This window comes from Pan paniscus, chromosome 10 (assembly GCF_029289425.2).
Source record: "Pan paniscus chromosome 10, NHGRI_mPanPan1-v2.0_pri, whole genome shotgun sequence".
Taxonomy (NCBI): Eukaryota; Metazoa; Chordata; class Mammalia; order Primates; family Hominidae; genus Pan; species Pan paniscus.
Genome location: NC_073259.2, coordinates 30678387 through 30692153, shown reverse-complemented (window position 1 = coordinate 30692153; position 13767 = coordinate 30678387). Strand labels below are relative to the sequence as shown.

At 39.1% G+C, this 13767-nt stretch overlaps 1 protein-coding gene across 9 annotated transcripts in view; it reads right to left on the bottom strand.

Moving 5' to 3' along the window:
• The window catches only part of DPY19L2 (dpy-19 like 2), a 103610-nt gene extending 99187 nt beyond the window's left edge, over positions 1–4423 (bottom strand). For 4 of the 9 annotated variants that reach the window (XM_034935519.3, XM_055096514.2, XM_055096512.2 and 1 more), the window contains exons 1-2: positions 3753–4342; positions 1532–1556 (exon numbers count right to left, since the gene is read on the bottom strand). In XM_034935519.3, coding sequence (XP_034791410.2) covers positions 1532–1556; positions 3753–4089 — 362 coding nt within the window. In that variant the 5' untranslated portion in view covers positions 4090–4342. Of the gene's footprint in view, positions 1–1531; positions 1557–2160; positions 2261–3752 lie in introns of all 9 variants that reach the window. The other 5 variants (XM_055096518.1, XM_055096515.2, XM_055096516.2 and 2 more) reach the window with 5 other exon arrangements.
• Between the last annotated feature and the right edge of the window lie 9344 nt (positions 4424–13767).

Sequence of the window (13767 nt, the reverse complement as noted above, 5' to 3'; positions counted from 1 at the left end):
CTCCAGCCTGGGCGACAGAGTGAGACTCTGTCTTAAAAAAAAAAAACAAAAAAAAACAAAACCTCAATTGTATATCTAAAATTCTTGTGGCTTTTTTCACCCTTCCTTCCATCCCAGGCCTCCAAATCAGAACAGAGGCAGGTTAGTGTTTGTTTTTTAAGTTTCAAGTGATTCTAATGTACTGGCCTTGGGAAATACCTCCATAACTGTTGAAAAGGGTTCAGAATATAATTTTAAGTAAAATTACTTTAGATCAAAGCAGACTTACAATAAGTATAATATCACATAAAGGATCAACTTTCAAGTGCCAAAGAATACAGGTGTGTACTTGAAGACCTTTTAGTAGTGAAACTCAACAGCTGTCGGCAGTGAAGAAAGGAGCATATGTGATAAACAAAATTAGCTATGGTCAACAATTATGCTATAGCTAAGTTATGCAGTCAGACTTTCCAGTGAAGTTGAAAATAAAGCAAAGTTCCATATATTAACCCTGTTTTCCACTAACCCTTCTTTACATGTAGGCCATATGCCAGGGTACCAAAAACTGCAGGAATATTCCCTACCATTGCAGCCTCAGTTCTAACATCAAAATCTCCCTGCAGACTAAACGTCTACAGCAGCACTGTGTCAATAGAACATAGGGGCAGATCTCATACCTCCCAAGGGTAGAAATCACTGAGCACAGGTAAAAATAAAATATTCCAGAAGGAAATATTATTTTACAAATTTTTATAAACACTTTTGTAAAATAATGTACACAGGCTTGCACACTGAAAGACTCAGAGCCATTTAACTCTGTATACCCACTGCAGAATCTTTATCTTCTTTTTTACCTGATTTCCAATTGGCAGGTGTTACTAAAACTTTATCACCAAAGTTATTTCACTGGCTGAGTGTGGTGGCTCATGCCTGTAATCCCAACACTTTGGGAGGCCGAGGCAGGTGGATCATTTGAGGCCAGGAGCTTGACACCAGTCTGGCCAACATGGTGAAACCTCGTCTCCACCAAAAATACAACAAATTGGCTGGGTGTGATGGTGCACACCTGTAATCCCAGCTACTTGGAAGGCTGAGGCACGAGGATCACTTGTGCCTGGGAGGCAGAGGTTGCAGTGAGTCAAGATCACGCCACTGCACTCTAGCCTGGGAGACAGAGCAAGACTCTGTCTCAAAAAAAAAAAAAAGTTATTTCACTAGCAACATATAATTACCATAAAATAAAGGAAGGTTTTAAATGAACTACACATACAAAATACACTAGAAAAGCTAGATATTTAAAGAAACGTGTGGTGAATTATTTGGTAAAGCAAAAATATTCTAATTCATAAGTTACTATTCCCCTAATGCATCTATTTTGTAAATGCTGTTTCACATATGAGGTTTGTAAAAAAGCAAAATACATGTATAAATTGGTGCACGTAAAGATGTTCTACAAATATAGCCAGAAGTTATTGTTTTACTGTATGCAAAGAGTGATGGCAATTTTTAATTCAAATGTTTTTAAATATTTCAAACTGAAACTAAATCTTACCAATGTAAAATTGCCACAAAGACGGCTGGAATAAAGAAAAAAAGGAAAGTCATTAATAGCTGCTTTATTATAAAATACCATTAAAACAAGTATTTCAAATGTATTATTTTACATGTCTAGAAAGATAGCACACAAAGCAAGACGGCCAGCTAATCCTGTCTCTAAGAGCATAGGAAAAAATCCAGGACACAAAGCAAATTCTGAACAGAGCTTACCTCTCTGCAGCAGGGCTTGACAAGCAAAGGGAGAAACTTGAGAGGGTTTTTTTACTTCAGGTAATTGGTAAGAGTGATGGAATTATGGATGATTGTGACCTTTTTTGATTTTTTTCAGTATTATTTTCTATTCCTTTATATGAAATTTTTAAAAGAAGTAAGTATATACAGTATGCTTCAGCTAGTTCTAACCAAGACGAGCCACTCTAGATCAGTTTCTCTAGCATTCATCAGAAGATGATTAAATGCAGGCATCACTTCCTCAGCAGCACATCTAAAAGCCCCAATGTGCAGCTCAACCCTTGATGAATTGCAAGCTCTTTCCAAGAGCCCAGACCTAGGAGCTACTAGATGGCCTAGGAGACTAGTCTGGAGTCACCTGTGCCAACGCCCCATATATACATAAGACTTCACCTGGGAGCTAGGAGACACTCCTCTGGGTATGGAGCTTTTACAGGAGCTGCAAACGCAGCCTGTGCCCGTTTGGTTGGGGAACTGCTTGTTTTCAATTCCCCTGGAGAGAGAAGGGTGGGGAATAGAACAAGTTAAAACACCACAAACTTTGCTGTTCTTATAGAGGTTCCGCAGCTTTTCTTGAATTAATGCCCTTTAGATTGTTGTAAACCTTTGGTTAATTTCCAAAGTTTTGAAGAAAATGATTTTGATAATTTTCCAAGTATTTTCATTGTCGTCACGGAGGAGTGCATTTCCTTGGCTATTCCAGAAGTCCCACCTCCCTTCTGAGATTTTATAATGGTATTTCTTATGGTTATCCTAAATATACTTGGCAAGTCATCTTATAAACCACCAATAATAGCCTCTTAAAAATTCAAAAATTACTTCACTTGGCTAACAACATAAATGCAAATTAATTCAATAATTATTGAAGAAATTAAATTTTTAAAAATTAAAAAATTGCAATGTTGAAATTCTCAACCATGCTTATCCATATCTTTTCCTATATTACTAACTGTCCTGGGCTTATCTTAAATACTTCTCGGAAGATTTACTTGTTTTATACCAGGATAGGCAAAGTATGGCCCATGGTGCATTTTTGGACTGTATGCAAGCACGGTTGCTATAATTTTTAAAAGGTTGAAAACTTTAAATGGTTGTAAAGATGCTCATTAACTGTTTATTAGGCTTCATTCATTTTAAAATATACAGAGACTATCCTGTTCAACTATATTTGTATCCTATTTCTAATTCTCCTAACAATTATATACACTGGCAAAAACTCTTCAGATGATATATAAGGAAAAGGTCAAATATACTACCAAATTCATCCAGCTTTCCAAAGATGCTCAAAATCTTTCTGTGTCTCTCACTCCCTCCCTTAACCCACATACCACATCTGAAAAAAAATGATATGGTGTAACGATGCCAGTATTCTAAATGCTTGAAGGGCTTATCACATGCCCTTTCCAAGCTGTGACAGAAGAATGTCCCCTGGACCCCGGCATCCTATCAATCTCACCTCTGAAGGTGACCCAGCCTCATACTTCACTGAAACAAAGACCATTAGATGCCAGCACTCCCAACTTCTTTTATTTCCACTTTAACATTTCTCCATATAGTAATCCTGACTTTTCTACTCCCTGCCATCTCAGAAAAGGAATTCTCTCTCCTCTTTTCCACAGTTAGCTTCTCAAATTTGTGCCTTTAATTCTACCCCTCCCAAATATTCCAAGACTTGCTCCACTAATTATTTCCTCTCTTGGAATCTTAATCTCATCATCTTCTCTTGATCCTTCCCCTCAGCCTTTAAAACTCCTAGACCTTAAAACACTCTCTGCGATCTGACAGCCCTTCAAACCAATATACTCCCTATCTCTCTCTCTCCCCTGGTTCAATGACAAGATCTTTAGCCAACTTCTTTCTACTCGGACCTTGCTATTATTTCCTACTAGGCACCCACAAACCCTTGCTTGTTAAACTGATCTCCTTCAAGACTCAAGAAAAGCGCCATGCGGCTCCCTCCTAGGGCTCTCCTGCCCTCTCCTCACCGATGCCGAGAGTGGTTCTGCTGGAGAACCGCTGCGCCTGCAGTTCCTGCACCTTTTCCCGGAGCTGCGCCAGGGAATTACGGACGAACTGGAAGGGGCCGAGAAGAAGGGTCTTGGCCACCACCTCTAGCTCCAAGCCTTTTCGCTCTTTCAGACTTTGGATCCTCCCCGGGGAGGACCTCCAGGAGCCCCTTGGCAGTTTCCCGCCGCCTAGGGCCGACTTTTCCACCTCCTCCTCTACCTCCGGCTCCCGGGCGAGGGAGGCCCCGCGCCGCCCCTTAGACTGGCTGCGGCCGGAAGATTGCAGCCGCTTTGAGCTTACTCCTTGTTTTCTCATAATCAAGGAGTATGGTGGAGCTGGGTCAATTTCAGGCACAGCCCAGCCCAGTCAGGCGAGGTCTAGAAAGGCCTGACTCGCCTGGCAGCCTCAACGGACCTGTCCCCGCAGCCGTTGCGGACCTCCCGGTCGTCATGGCGACTGTGAAATGTGGGGTGGGGCGCATGCGTTGGAAGCCATTCGCGCGGGCAGTCCCTGAGTGGCCCCTCACGTGCTCCCCAGCGCGCGCAGCACCCCCGCCTCCGCGCTTCCCCGAGCGTGCAGCTTCCGGTGAGGGCAGCCCCACGCACAGCCCCCCACACCCTCCCCAGCGCCTGCAGCCCCCGGTGCGCGCAGGCCCCAAGCCCACATGCGCAGTCCTCACCTTGCGCGCAGCCCCATGTACAGCCCCGGACAGGCTCCCAGCCCCACTGGCGCAGAACCCATCACCTCTTGCCCTTCACGCGCTTCATTGGGAGTGCAGCCCCCACCCCGAGCGCGCAGCTCCACGCAGCCTCTCCACACTCTCCCCAGCGCCTGCAGCACCCCCAGTGCGCACAGCTCTGCCAGTCGCTTCCCCGGGCGCCGCCCCTGCACCACTTCGGGCCATAACCTTGCTGGCGACTGTCTGAGGAACTTCCCGTGGTTTCATTCTTTTCTTCGGGTTTAGTCTTAGCTCTGACATTTTAACCAAAAGATTACACGTTAATTAACGAGGTATTAAAGGGAAAGATCTCAGCTGAAAGAAATGACTGTAGGAAGTGTGTCAGGGAAGCCAACGGAACCGCCGGCCCGCCGGCGGTGCGCCCGGCATTAGGAACGTCTCTGCTCCCCTACGATCGCTGAGGTATCGGACAGTCAGTGCCCGTTGCCAACGCAGAGGGAACGGGCCGAGACTGCGGGCAACAAGTGGCAGAGCCGGCGTGAGTCCGGTGGGTCTGATCCCAGAGCCTCAGGTTGACGCCACTTCCTTGGCACGGGACAGCGTTTACTGAATCTTAGAGCAAAATGCTTTTCCAATAAGGTTCCTCAGAAGTCATCAGCCCTAGGAGCGGTGTCCTCAAGAGCTTTCAGCACCAGCCAGGACCAACTAAGAGGGAAGCGCTTAGCTCCCAGTCACCGCACAGCCCTACAAGAGGCCAAAGCGGCTGGCACAGATGCACTGGGGCCACTGACATTTTCCATGTCCTCTGTCACGGGCCACATGCTGGAGCCCACACCGCTTCACTTCCCATCTGTTTGATGATGGATTACATTGAACTCCCATACCCTAACTGACCAATCTAAAGCATGGCTTATTGTGGCCAGGTTAATTTTTCCTGATGCAACACAGCACAAAAATGTTCGTGGCCCACAAATCAAGTCCTAGGCTTGCTCACCAATGCCTTCAATATTTGCCCAATATACCTTTTCAACTTTAATTTCCCACTTCCTCGGGCACAAAATCTTCCATCTCAGTCATTTCAGGTAAAGTCCACAGCCTGAGACATCATAACTGCTGAATTCCTTTATTCATGTGGAAAAGCCATCCCTTGGCTTTTGCATCCTTTTCTCCCTGCCCATCTGAATGCTGTCACCTTCCAAGCCCCAGCCCATTTCTCCAGCCCATATTAATTATGCTTTTTCTGAAGGTCTAGAGCACTTAACTGACAGTACTATTTATCTTCTCACTCAGTTATATTCAGTAAGTGCTACTACTGCTCATTTTTTGTTTTGGGAGATTTTTTTCAAGGAGCATTTCTACATTCCTGGCATTGTGTTTGGTGCTCAAAATGTTTTCTCACTTAATTCATGCAATAACTGTATGCAAATTTTAAAATCAAGCATCAGGATGTAGTTATTTGCCCAAGTTTTAACAGCTAATAAATTCTATCTATCCAATACTCCATTTAAAATACAAAGTATTTACGGTGGTTAAGAAGAATATATTCTTGAATGGCTAGGCAAACTCAAAGCACCTTATTTTAAAATATGACTGTTTTAATGTGTTTTGGAACAATAAGTGAAGTGGAGTGATTGTTTTTCTTTTTGGTCAGTTTGTTTTTTCTGGAGTTTCCAATTGCCTTTTGCATCACTTGGTGTCCTGATGGGATACAAAATGCTCTTACCCATGGTCTAGCCCTTGAAAGTACAAATCTGGTCATTTTTATCATTTAAAAAATTAATCTTTTTATAAGAATGTTCATTGTGCTATTATTTATGTCGTTAAAAAATAGAAGTGGCCTCAGTATCAAACACTAAGTTATGAAACATTCATATAGTGAAGCATTACAGCCACTAAAGTCATTTTGCATGGATATTTAATGAAATAGGAAAATAGTCATGATATAATGTTAAAGGAAAAAAGAAGCAGGATATATTTTATGATTCATATGTTTAGTAAACACATAAAATTAACTGTGTGCCATGTGCTGCTCTAAATCTTTTACACACGGGACTCATATAGGAAGATTACCAATGTATGACCTTGAGCTAGTAATTTAGCCACTCTAGGATTAATTTCCTCATCTGAAAAATGAAGACAGTTATTATTTGTCTTACTGATGGTATGATTGAATGAATTAATGCTTGTAAAGCATCAAAAACACAGCACATGCTTAGACAAACGTTCCTTTATTATGTTCTAGACCGGCCATCCTATAGTGCAGTAGTGAGGATTTTTAGGTTGGTGCAAAAGTTATTGCTATTTTTGCCAACACTTCCAATTAATATTTTGCTCACTTGGTTTCTTTGTCATCAAGTGATATGTTAGTAATTATTAAACAGTAATACATGTTTTAGGTTCATTAGTTAACTGAGAGAAAGTTGCCTAAATCATTATGTATCTACTCCTACTAAGGAGAGGAGTAGATTTGTGTATAAGAGGGAAATCATGACACTTAGTTTTATGTGCAGTTGAATAGAATCATGGATGTTTTCATGTTTTTACAGCTTCTGTAACAGTGGTCACTTATTTTGACCTCATTATTTTGAATGGTTATTTGAGTCACATTTTAGCTGTAAACTAACTAACCACTATAATGACTAATAACAAAGCAGTTAGGTTGATAATTTAATCTATGATTAATTGACAATTAAAATAGCACATTATAATTAGATAAGATGCAATATATTCTTGCATTATATTATCATCTTTGAAACAGAGATGCCTCATGATTTAGCTTTTTTATATATATGTTTTTATTATACTTTAAGTTCTAGGGTACACATGCACAACGTGCAGGTTTGTTACATATGTATACATGTGCCATGTTGGTGTGCTGCACCCATTAACTCATCATTTACATTAGATATATCTCCTAATGCTATCCCTCCCCCCTCCCTCCACCCCACGACAGGCCCCGGTGTGTGATGTTCCCCTTCCTGTGTCCAAGTGTTCTCATTGTTCAATTCCCACCTGTGAGTGAGAACATGCGGTGTTTGATTTTTTGTCCTTGTGATAGTTTGCTGAGAATGCTGGTTTCCAGCTTCATCCATGTCCCTACAAAGGACATGAACTCATCATTTTTTATGGCTGCAGAGTATTCCATGGTGTATATGTGCCACATTTTCTTAATCCAGTCTATCATTGTTGGACATTGGGTTGGTTCCAAGTCTTTGCTATTGTGAATAGTGCTGCAATAAACATATGTGTGCATGTGTCTTTACAGCAGCATGATTTATAATCCTTTGGGTATATACCCAGTAATGGGATGGCTGGGTCAAATGGTATTTCTACTTCTAGATCCCTGAGGAATCGCCACACTGTCTTCCACAATGGTTGAACTAGTTTACAGTCCCACCAACAGTGTAAAAGTGTTCCTATTTCTCCACATCCTCTCCAGCACCTTTTGTTTCCTGACTTTTTAATGATTACCATTCTAACTGGTGTGAGATGGTATCTCATTGTGGTTTTGATTTGCGTTTCTCTAATGGCCAGGGATGACGAGCATTTTTTCATGTGTCTGTTGGCTGCATATGATTTAGCTTTTTTTTTTTTCTCAAGATAGGGTCTCACTGTCACACAGGCTAAAGTGTGATGGTGCTCACTGAAACCTTGAACTCCTGGGCTCAAGGGATCCTCCTGCCTCAGCCTCCTGAGTAGCAAGGACTACAGGTGCAGGCCACCACACACAGCTAATCTGTTTATTTCTGTAGAGATGGGGTATCACTATGTTGCCCAGGCTGGTCTAAAACTCCTAGCCTCAAGCACTCCTGCCGCCTCTGCCTCCCAAAGTATTGGGATTACAGGTATGAGCCACTGCACCTGGCTGCAAATTATCTGACTTACATAGAGATCTCTAATCCGGTTATGGATATCGAAAACTTGCCTCAGTTTTTTCCTTTGTCTTTTAGTAAAACAATTGGGAATTTTTAAAAATGCAATTAAACTATGTAACCAGCAGATGGCAATAATGATCTGTAAATCAAAATTTCAAAACAGTTACTTATTAAATTCATTCTTTAAAAAAATCACTGTTCTTATAATAAATCCATTTACTAAATATGAAATGTAGGAAAATTCCAAATGTAACCCCACATAAAAATTACATTGCATATTTCATATGTCAAAATAATTAAGATATTCATCATGGCCAAGATTTAGTTTTCCAAATAATAATGACTTTGTTTTAATTGATTCAAATAATTTATTAGATTTAAAGTTTTAACTTTGCACAAATACATAGATATAATTTAAGTGGATAGTTAAGTTCCATCTCTAGCCTCCAGGCTAGATAGAGGTAGTTTAGCGAAGACCATTTTGAAAACATTACAAACTTTTCCAGTTATAATTTGGTAATTTAAAATATGAATTTCACTTTAATTGAAACTTTCTGCATAAAAGATTGGTTTTTATTTGTGCTGTCTCATAATTTCTTATGCATTAAGATACTTTTCGCCCTTTGTACAGTGCAAGGAGTTGGAATTGGCACCAAAGTATTAGTCTCTACTTTATCAGCATTAGTTATTCCCAAAGATGGTGGCAAAATTCTTAGGATCTCATAGTTATTTTATTTAGTAATTGTATTTATTTTCATTATACCTTTCTAAGATTTTTTCTACAAATTCAAACATGAAATACATCCTTTGTTTAATTTTGTAGCTCCATTTTTGCCTTCGAAAAATAGGATAGCCATAGGTATGTTCTTCTTGGAGCTTACTTATTTTCTAGGTAATTTCAAATTGGTCTGTTTATAAATGTTAAAAGATCCTTTCAAATTCTTCTTCAGCAAATGGCCTCCACTAAAAAAGTGTCTTTGGACATGTTTATTTTATAAAACAACTGCTTCAGTCTAAAACCTTTCTTGGATTTACATATCTTGGATTGACTCATTTTTAAATAGTTATTTGCTGCTGTCGAATTACTTTACAGAGCCTCTTTAAATTCATATTGGATGCAGGTCTTCATCAAGGAGAAAGTGGAAAGACACCAACTTGCCGTGAAGCATACAGCAAGTTTAGATGTAAATGCATCTCTAAGTGATACTTTGCATAATGCTCTTTTGGACTATGGGAGAAAGGCATCTGTAATAACAAGTTGGAATTTCCAAGAGTTCCAATCTCTTTTCTGTGTCCATGAGGTGGCTATCCACTCCCCACTCCTAGCCTCCCCCAAAAAACCCCAAAACCAAAAAACTAGAGCTCTGTAAGCCACCCATGCCCTGGTCGTGTAGTGCTCCAGGCCTATGTCAGATACGACATACCTTATAAACAACTCCAGGCCTTTATCAGATAAGACATGCCTTATAAAGGCATGTCTTATTCAAAGGGAGGGAGGTGATCCATAAATTAATTGGGAGATTCTTTCAGCTCCAAGTAGAGAGACTGCACAATTGCATAGTATATGCACATTCATTTGAACCAGATTGGTACTCAGTTATCACTGTTAAATGACTTAACCAACATATACACAACTATACTTATATACATGTACCACATCCCCAAATCTACAAAATCCATTTTTCCCTGGATTTGATGGTAATATACTATGTACAAACTCCATCATATTGAGATTATTTTTATTTTTCACCAAAGTAACTAATATAAGAACTACTACATTCAATATTAATAAGCAAAAGCCTCTACTATATTGGTCCATTTTCCCCATTTAGTAAAAAAAAAAGTGCAGCTTGCTGCCAGTGCTCATTTAATTTTACATAAACACTTTATTTGAGGCTGAAGCAAATCTGACTGATTTTCAACATGAAAATAAAATATAAAAACTGTTCTTGGAGTTATTTATAAACAGAATTTGTCTCTAATCCTAATGTAACAGAAATGTAGATGATGATGTTACAGTAGGATTAGAGATGAGTATTTTTGGGGCAAACAGGAAATGATTTAAAGAACGAGTTTCAGAATATTTATGGGCAGATTAAATGCAAAACATAGTAAAAGTGCCAATGATACATAATGAATCTGTGTGCTGTATTTTACATAATATAATATTTTAGTTTGGTTTAAGATTGAACTTTGATTATAATATAGAGTTGAAGATATATCACTAGACTAGGCCCAGTATGCTTTGGTCAATTTACTTTGTTTCTCTAGTTCTGATTTCCTCAACTATAAAATACTTTGGATGACATGGCCTAAATAAGGTCTTTTAAACTTATTTGATTCTAGTTGGTATTTGTACAAATATTTAGGTAGATGCACCTGCTAAGTCATACAGTGGCCTGTACTAAGATCTCTTTTTACCACTTTTTTCCTTCCCTCCTCCTCTGCCTCCAGCTATGTGTTCAGACTCCACCCTGAGGGTCTTACTCTGCAATCTATCCCACAGTTTGTCCTCTAGTACCTACACTTGTCATTGCCCACCCAGAGGGCTGAGTTTATCTCTCTCTCATCTCTTCGGCCCAGCCCCAACCTGGCCTCCCCCTTATCCCTGAACTTTATTCCTCTGATTCCTTCTCACCTGCACTGCCCAGTCTCTAAGTAGGGTGGGCCTCCTTGTTCCTATTTTCTAATTACTTCTATCTACTAGTAGCCTAAATGGCAACTAGAGAATAAGGAGGAGAGTGAGACAGCCCTAAATAAATAATAAGTGTTTATATCAAGACCACCAGACTTGTTGGGGGCAGCAGAGCTCTGCTTTCACATAGGTATGGACCCATCCCCTAAAGATAAATATGGAACTTTAAAATGCTCTCATCTTCGGTACCATCCGTTGAAACCCTTTTTGAGATACTTATTAGTGACAATTTATAATCCATTAGTAGAAAAACCATCGAGTTTTGCAGCTTTTATATTTCTTAATTAAGGCTGTATACCTGGGTTCAAAAAAAGCAAGGTAGACTTTTTTAAAAAATTAAAATTTGGAAATATTTAAAGGGCTAGTGCAGTGTCTTAGTTATAAGTGTTAACAGAATTTAAATCTTCACTATTCCTAAAAGAAACCCCATACCCACTTGCAATCATTTCCATTCCTCCCTCCTTCCAGCCTCTGGCATGCACTAATCTATTTTCCATCTCTATGGATATTTCTATGCTGGCCATTTCACATGCATGGGATCATATAACATGTAATCCTTTTTGACCAGCTTCTTTCTCTTAGCATCCTGTTTTCAAGGTTCATCCATGCTGTAACATTTATCGTACTTCATTTTTTATAGCTGAATAATCTTCCATTATGTGGATATACCACATTTTATTTATCCATTTGTCAGTTGATGGGCATTTGGGTTGTCTCCACTTTTTGCCTATCATGAATGATGCTGCTATGAACATTCGTGTACAGGTTTTTGTGTGGACATATCTCTTCATTTTTCCTGGGTGTACACCTAGGAGTGGAATTGCTGGGTCATATAGTAAGTAACCTTTTTTTATCCTTTTCACGAACGGCCAGACTACACCATTTTATATTCTTACCGACAATATATAAGGGTTCCAATTTCTCCACATCCTTGCCAACTTGTTATTGTAATTATAATTATAGCCATAGCAGTGGTTGTTAAGCGGTATCTCATTGTTGTTGTTGTTTTACTAAGAGGCTATTTTTAGAGCAGTTTTAGGTTTACAGAACAATCGAGTAGAAAATCTAGAAGTCCCGTATATCCCCTCTCCCCCATCCTGGCAGTCTCCTCCATTATTAAACTATTGCATTATTGTAGTGCATTAGTTACAATTGATGAACCAATATTGGTGCATTATTGACTAAAAAGTCCATAGTTTACATTATAGTTTACTCTGAGTTTCACAGTAGTATGAGTTTTGACAAATGCATGATTTCATGTATCTACTACTACAGTAGCATCACAGAGTTATTTCACTGGCCTAAGTATCACCTGTGTGCCATCCCTTCATTTCTCCCTCTTTCCCCCCAAACCGTGGAAACCACCAATCTTTTTACCATCTCTGTAATTTTGCCTTTTCCAGAATGTCATATAATTAGAACTGCCCAGTGTATAGCTCATTTTTCACTAGCAATATGTATTTGAGATTCCTCCAAGTCTTTTCACAGCTTGATAGTGCATTTCTTTTTATTGCTGAAAAATATTCCATTGTATGGATAATGGATGTACCACAGACTGTTCATCCATTACCTATTGAAGGACATCTTAGTTCTAAGTTTTGGCAATTATGAATAAAGCTGCTGTCAACAGTCATGTGCAGATTTTTAAGTGGACATAAAATTTTAACTCACTTGGGTACATACCCGGGAACATACTTGCTAGATCATATGATAAGACTATGTTAGTTTTGAAAGGAATTGACAAACTATCCTTTTAAATGGCTGTACCACTTTGCATTCCACCAGCAATGAATGAGAGTTCCTATCGCTCCACATCCTCGCCAGCATTAGCATTGCTAGTGTTTTGAATTTTAGCTCTTCTAATAGGTATGTAGTCGTAGCTCATGTTTTAATTTGCAACTCCCTAATCACATGTGATGTTGAGCATCTTTTCATATGCTTATTTGCCGTCTGTATATCTCTAAGTATCTGTTCAGAGAGATCCTTTGCCCATAATTTGTCTTTTCCTTACTGTTGAGTTTTAAGAGCTCTTTGTATATTTGAAATACGAATCCTTTATCAGATATGTGTTTTTGCAAATATTTACTCCCAGAGTGTGGCTAGTCATTTTATTCTCTTAACAATGTTTTTCACAGAAGTTTTTAATTTTCATGCAGTCCATCATGTTAATTTTTTTGTTAATGGGTTGTACTTTTGGTGTTGTACCTAAAAAACCAAAACTACCTAGATTTTCTCCTGTTACTTTCTAGAAGTTTTATAGTTTTGCATTTTGTATTTAAGTCTATGATCCATTTAAGTTAATTTTTGCAAAAGATTTAAGGTCTGTGTTTAGACTTATTATTTTGCATGTGGATATTCAGTTGTTCTAGTACCATTTGTTGAAAAGATTATTATTTCTCCACTGAATTGCCTTTGTTCCATTGTCAAAGGTCATTTAACTATATTTATGTGGGCCTACTTCTGGGCTCTCTGTTCCATTTATGTAATTGTCTATTCTCTTGCCAATAGTACACTGTCTATTACTATAGTTCTGTAGTAAGTTTTGAAGTTGGGTAGTGTAAGTCCTCTGACTGTTTTTCTTCTTTAATACTGTGTTGGCTTTTTTGGGTCTTTTGCCTTTAAATAAACTGTAGAATCAGTTTGTTCTTAGCCACAAGTAACTGGCTGGAATTTTGGTTGTGTTTGCATTGAATATATAGATCAAGTTGGGAAGAACAGACATCCTCACAATATTGAGTCTACCT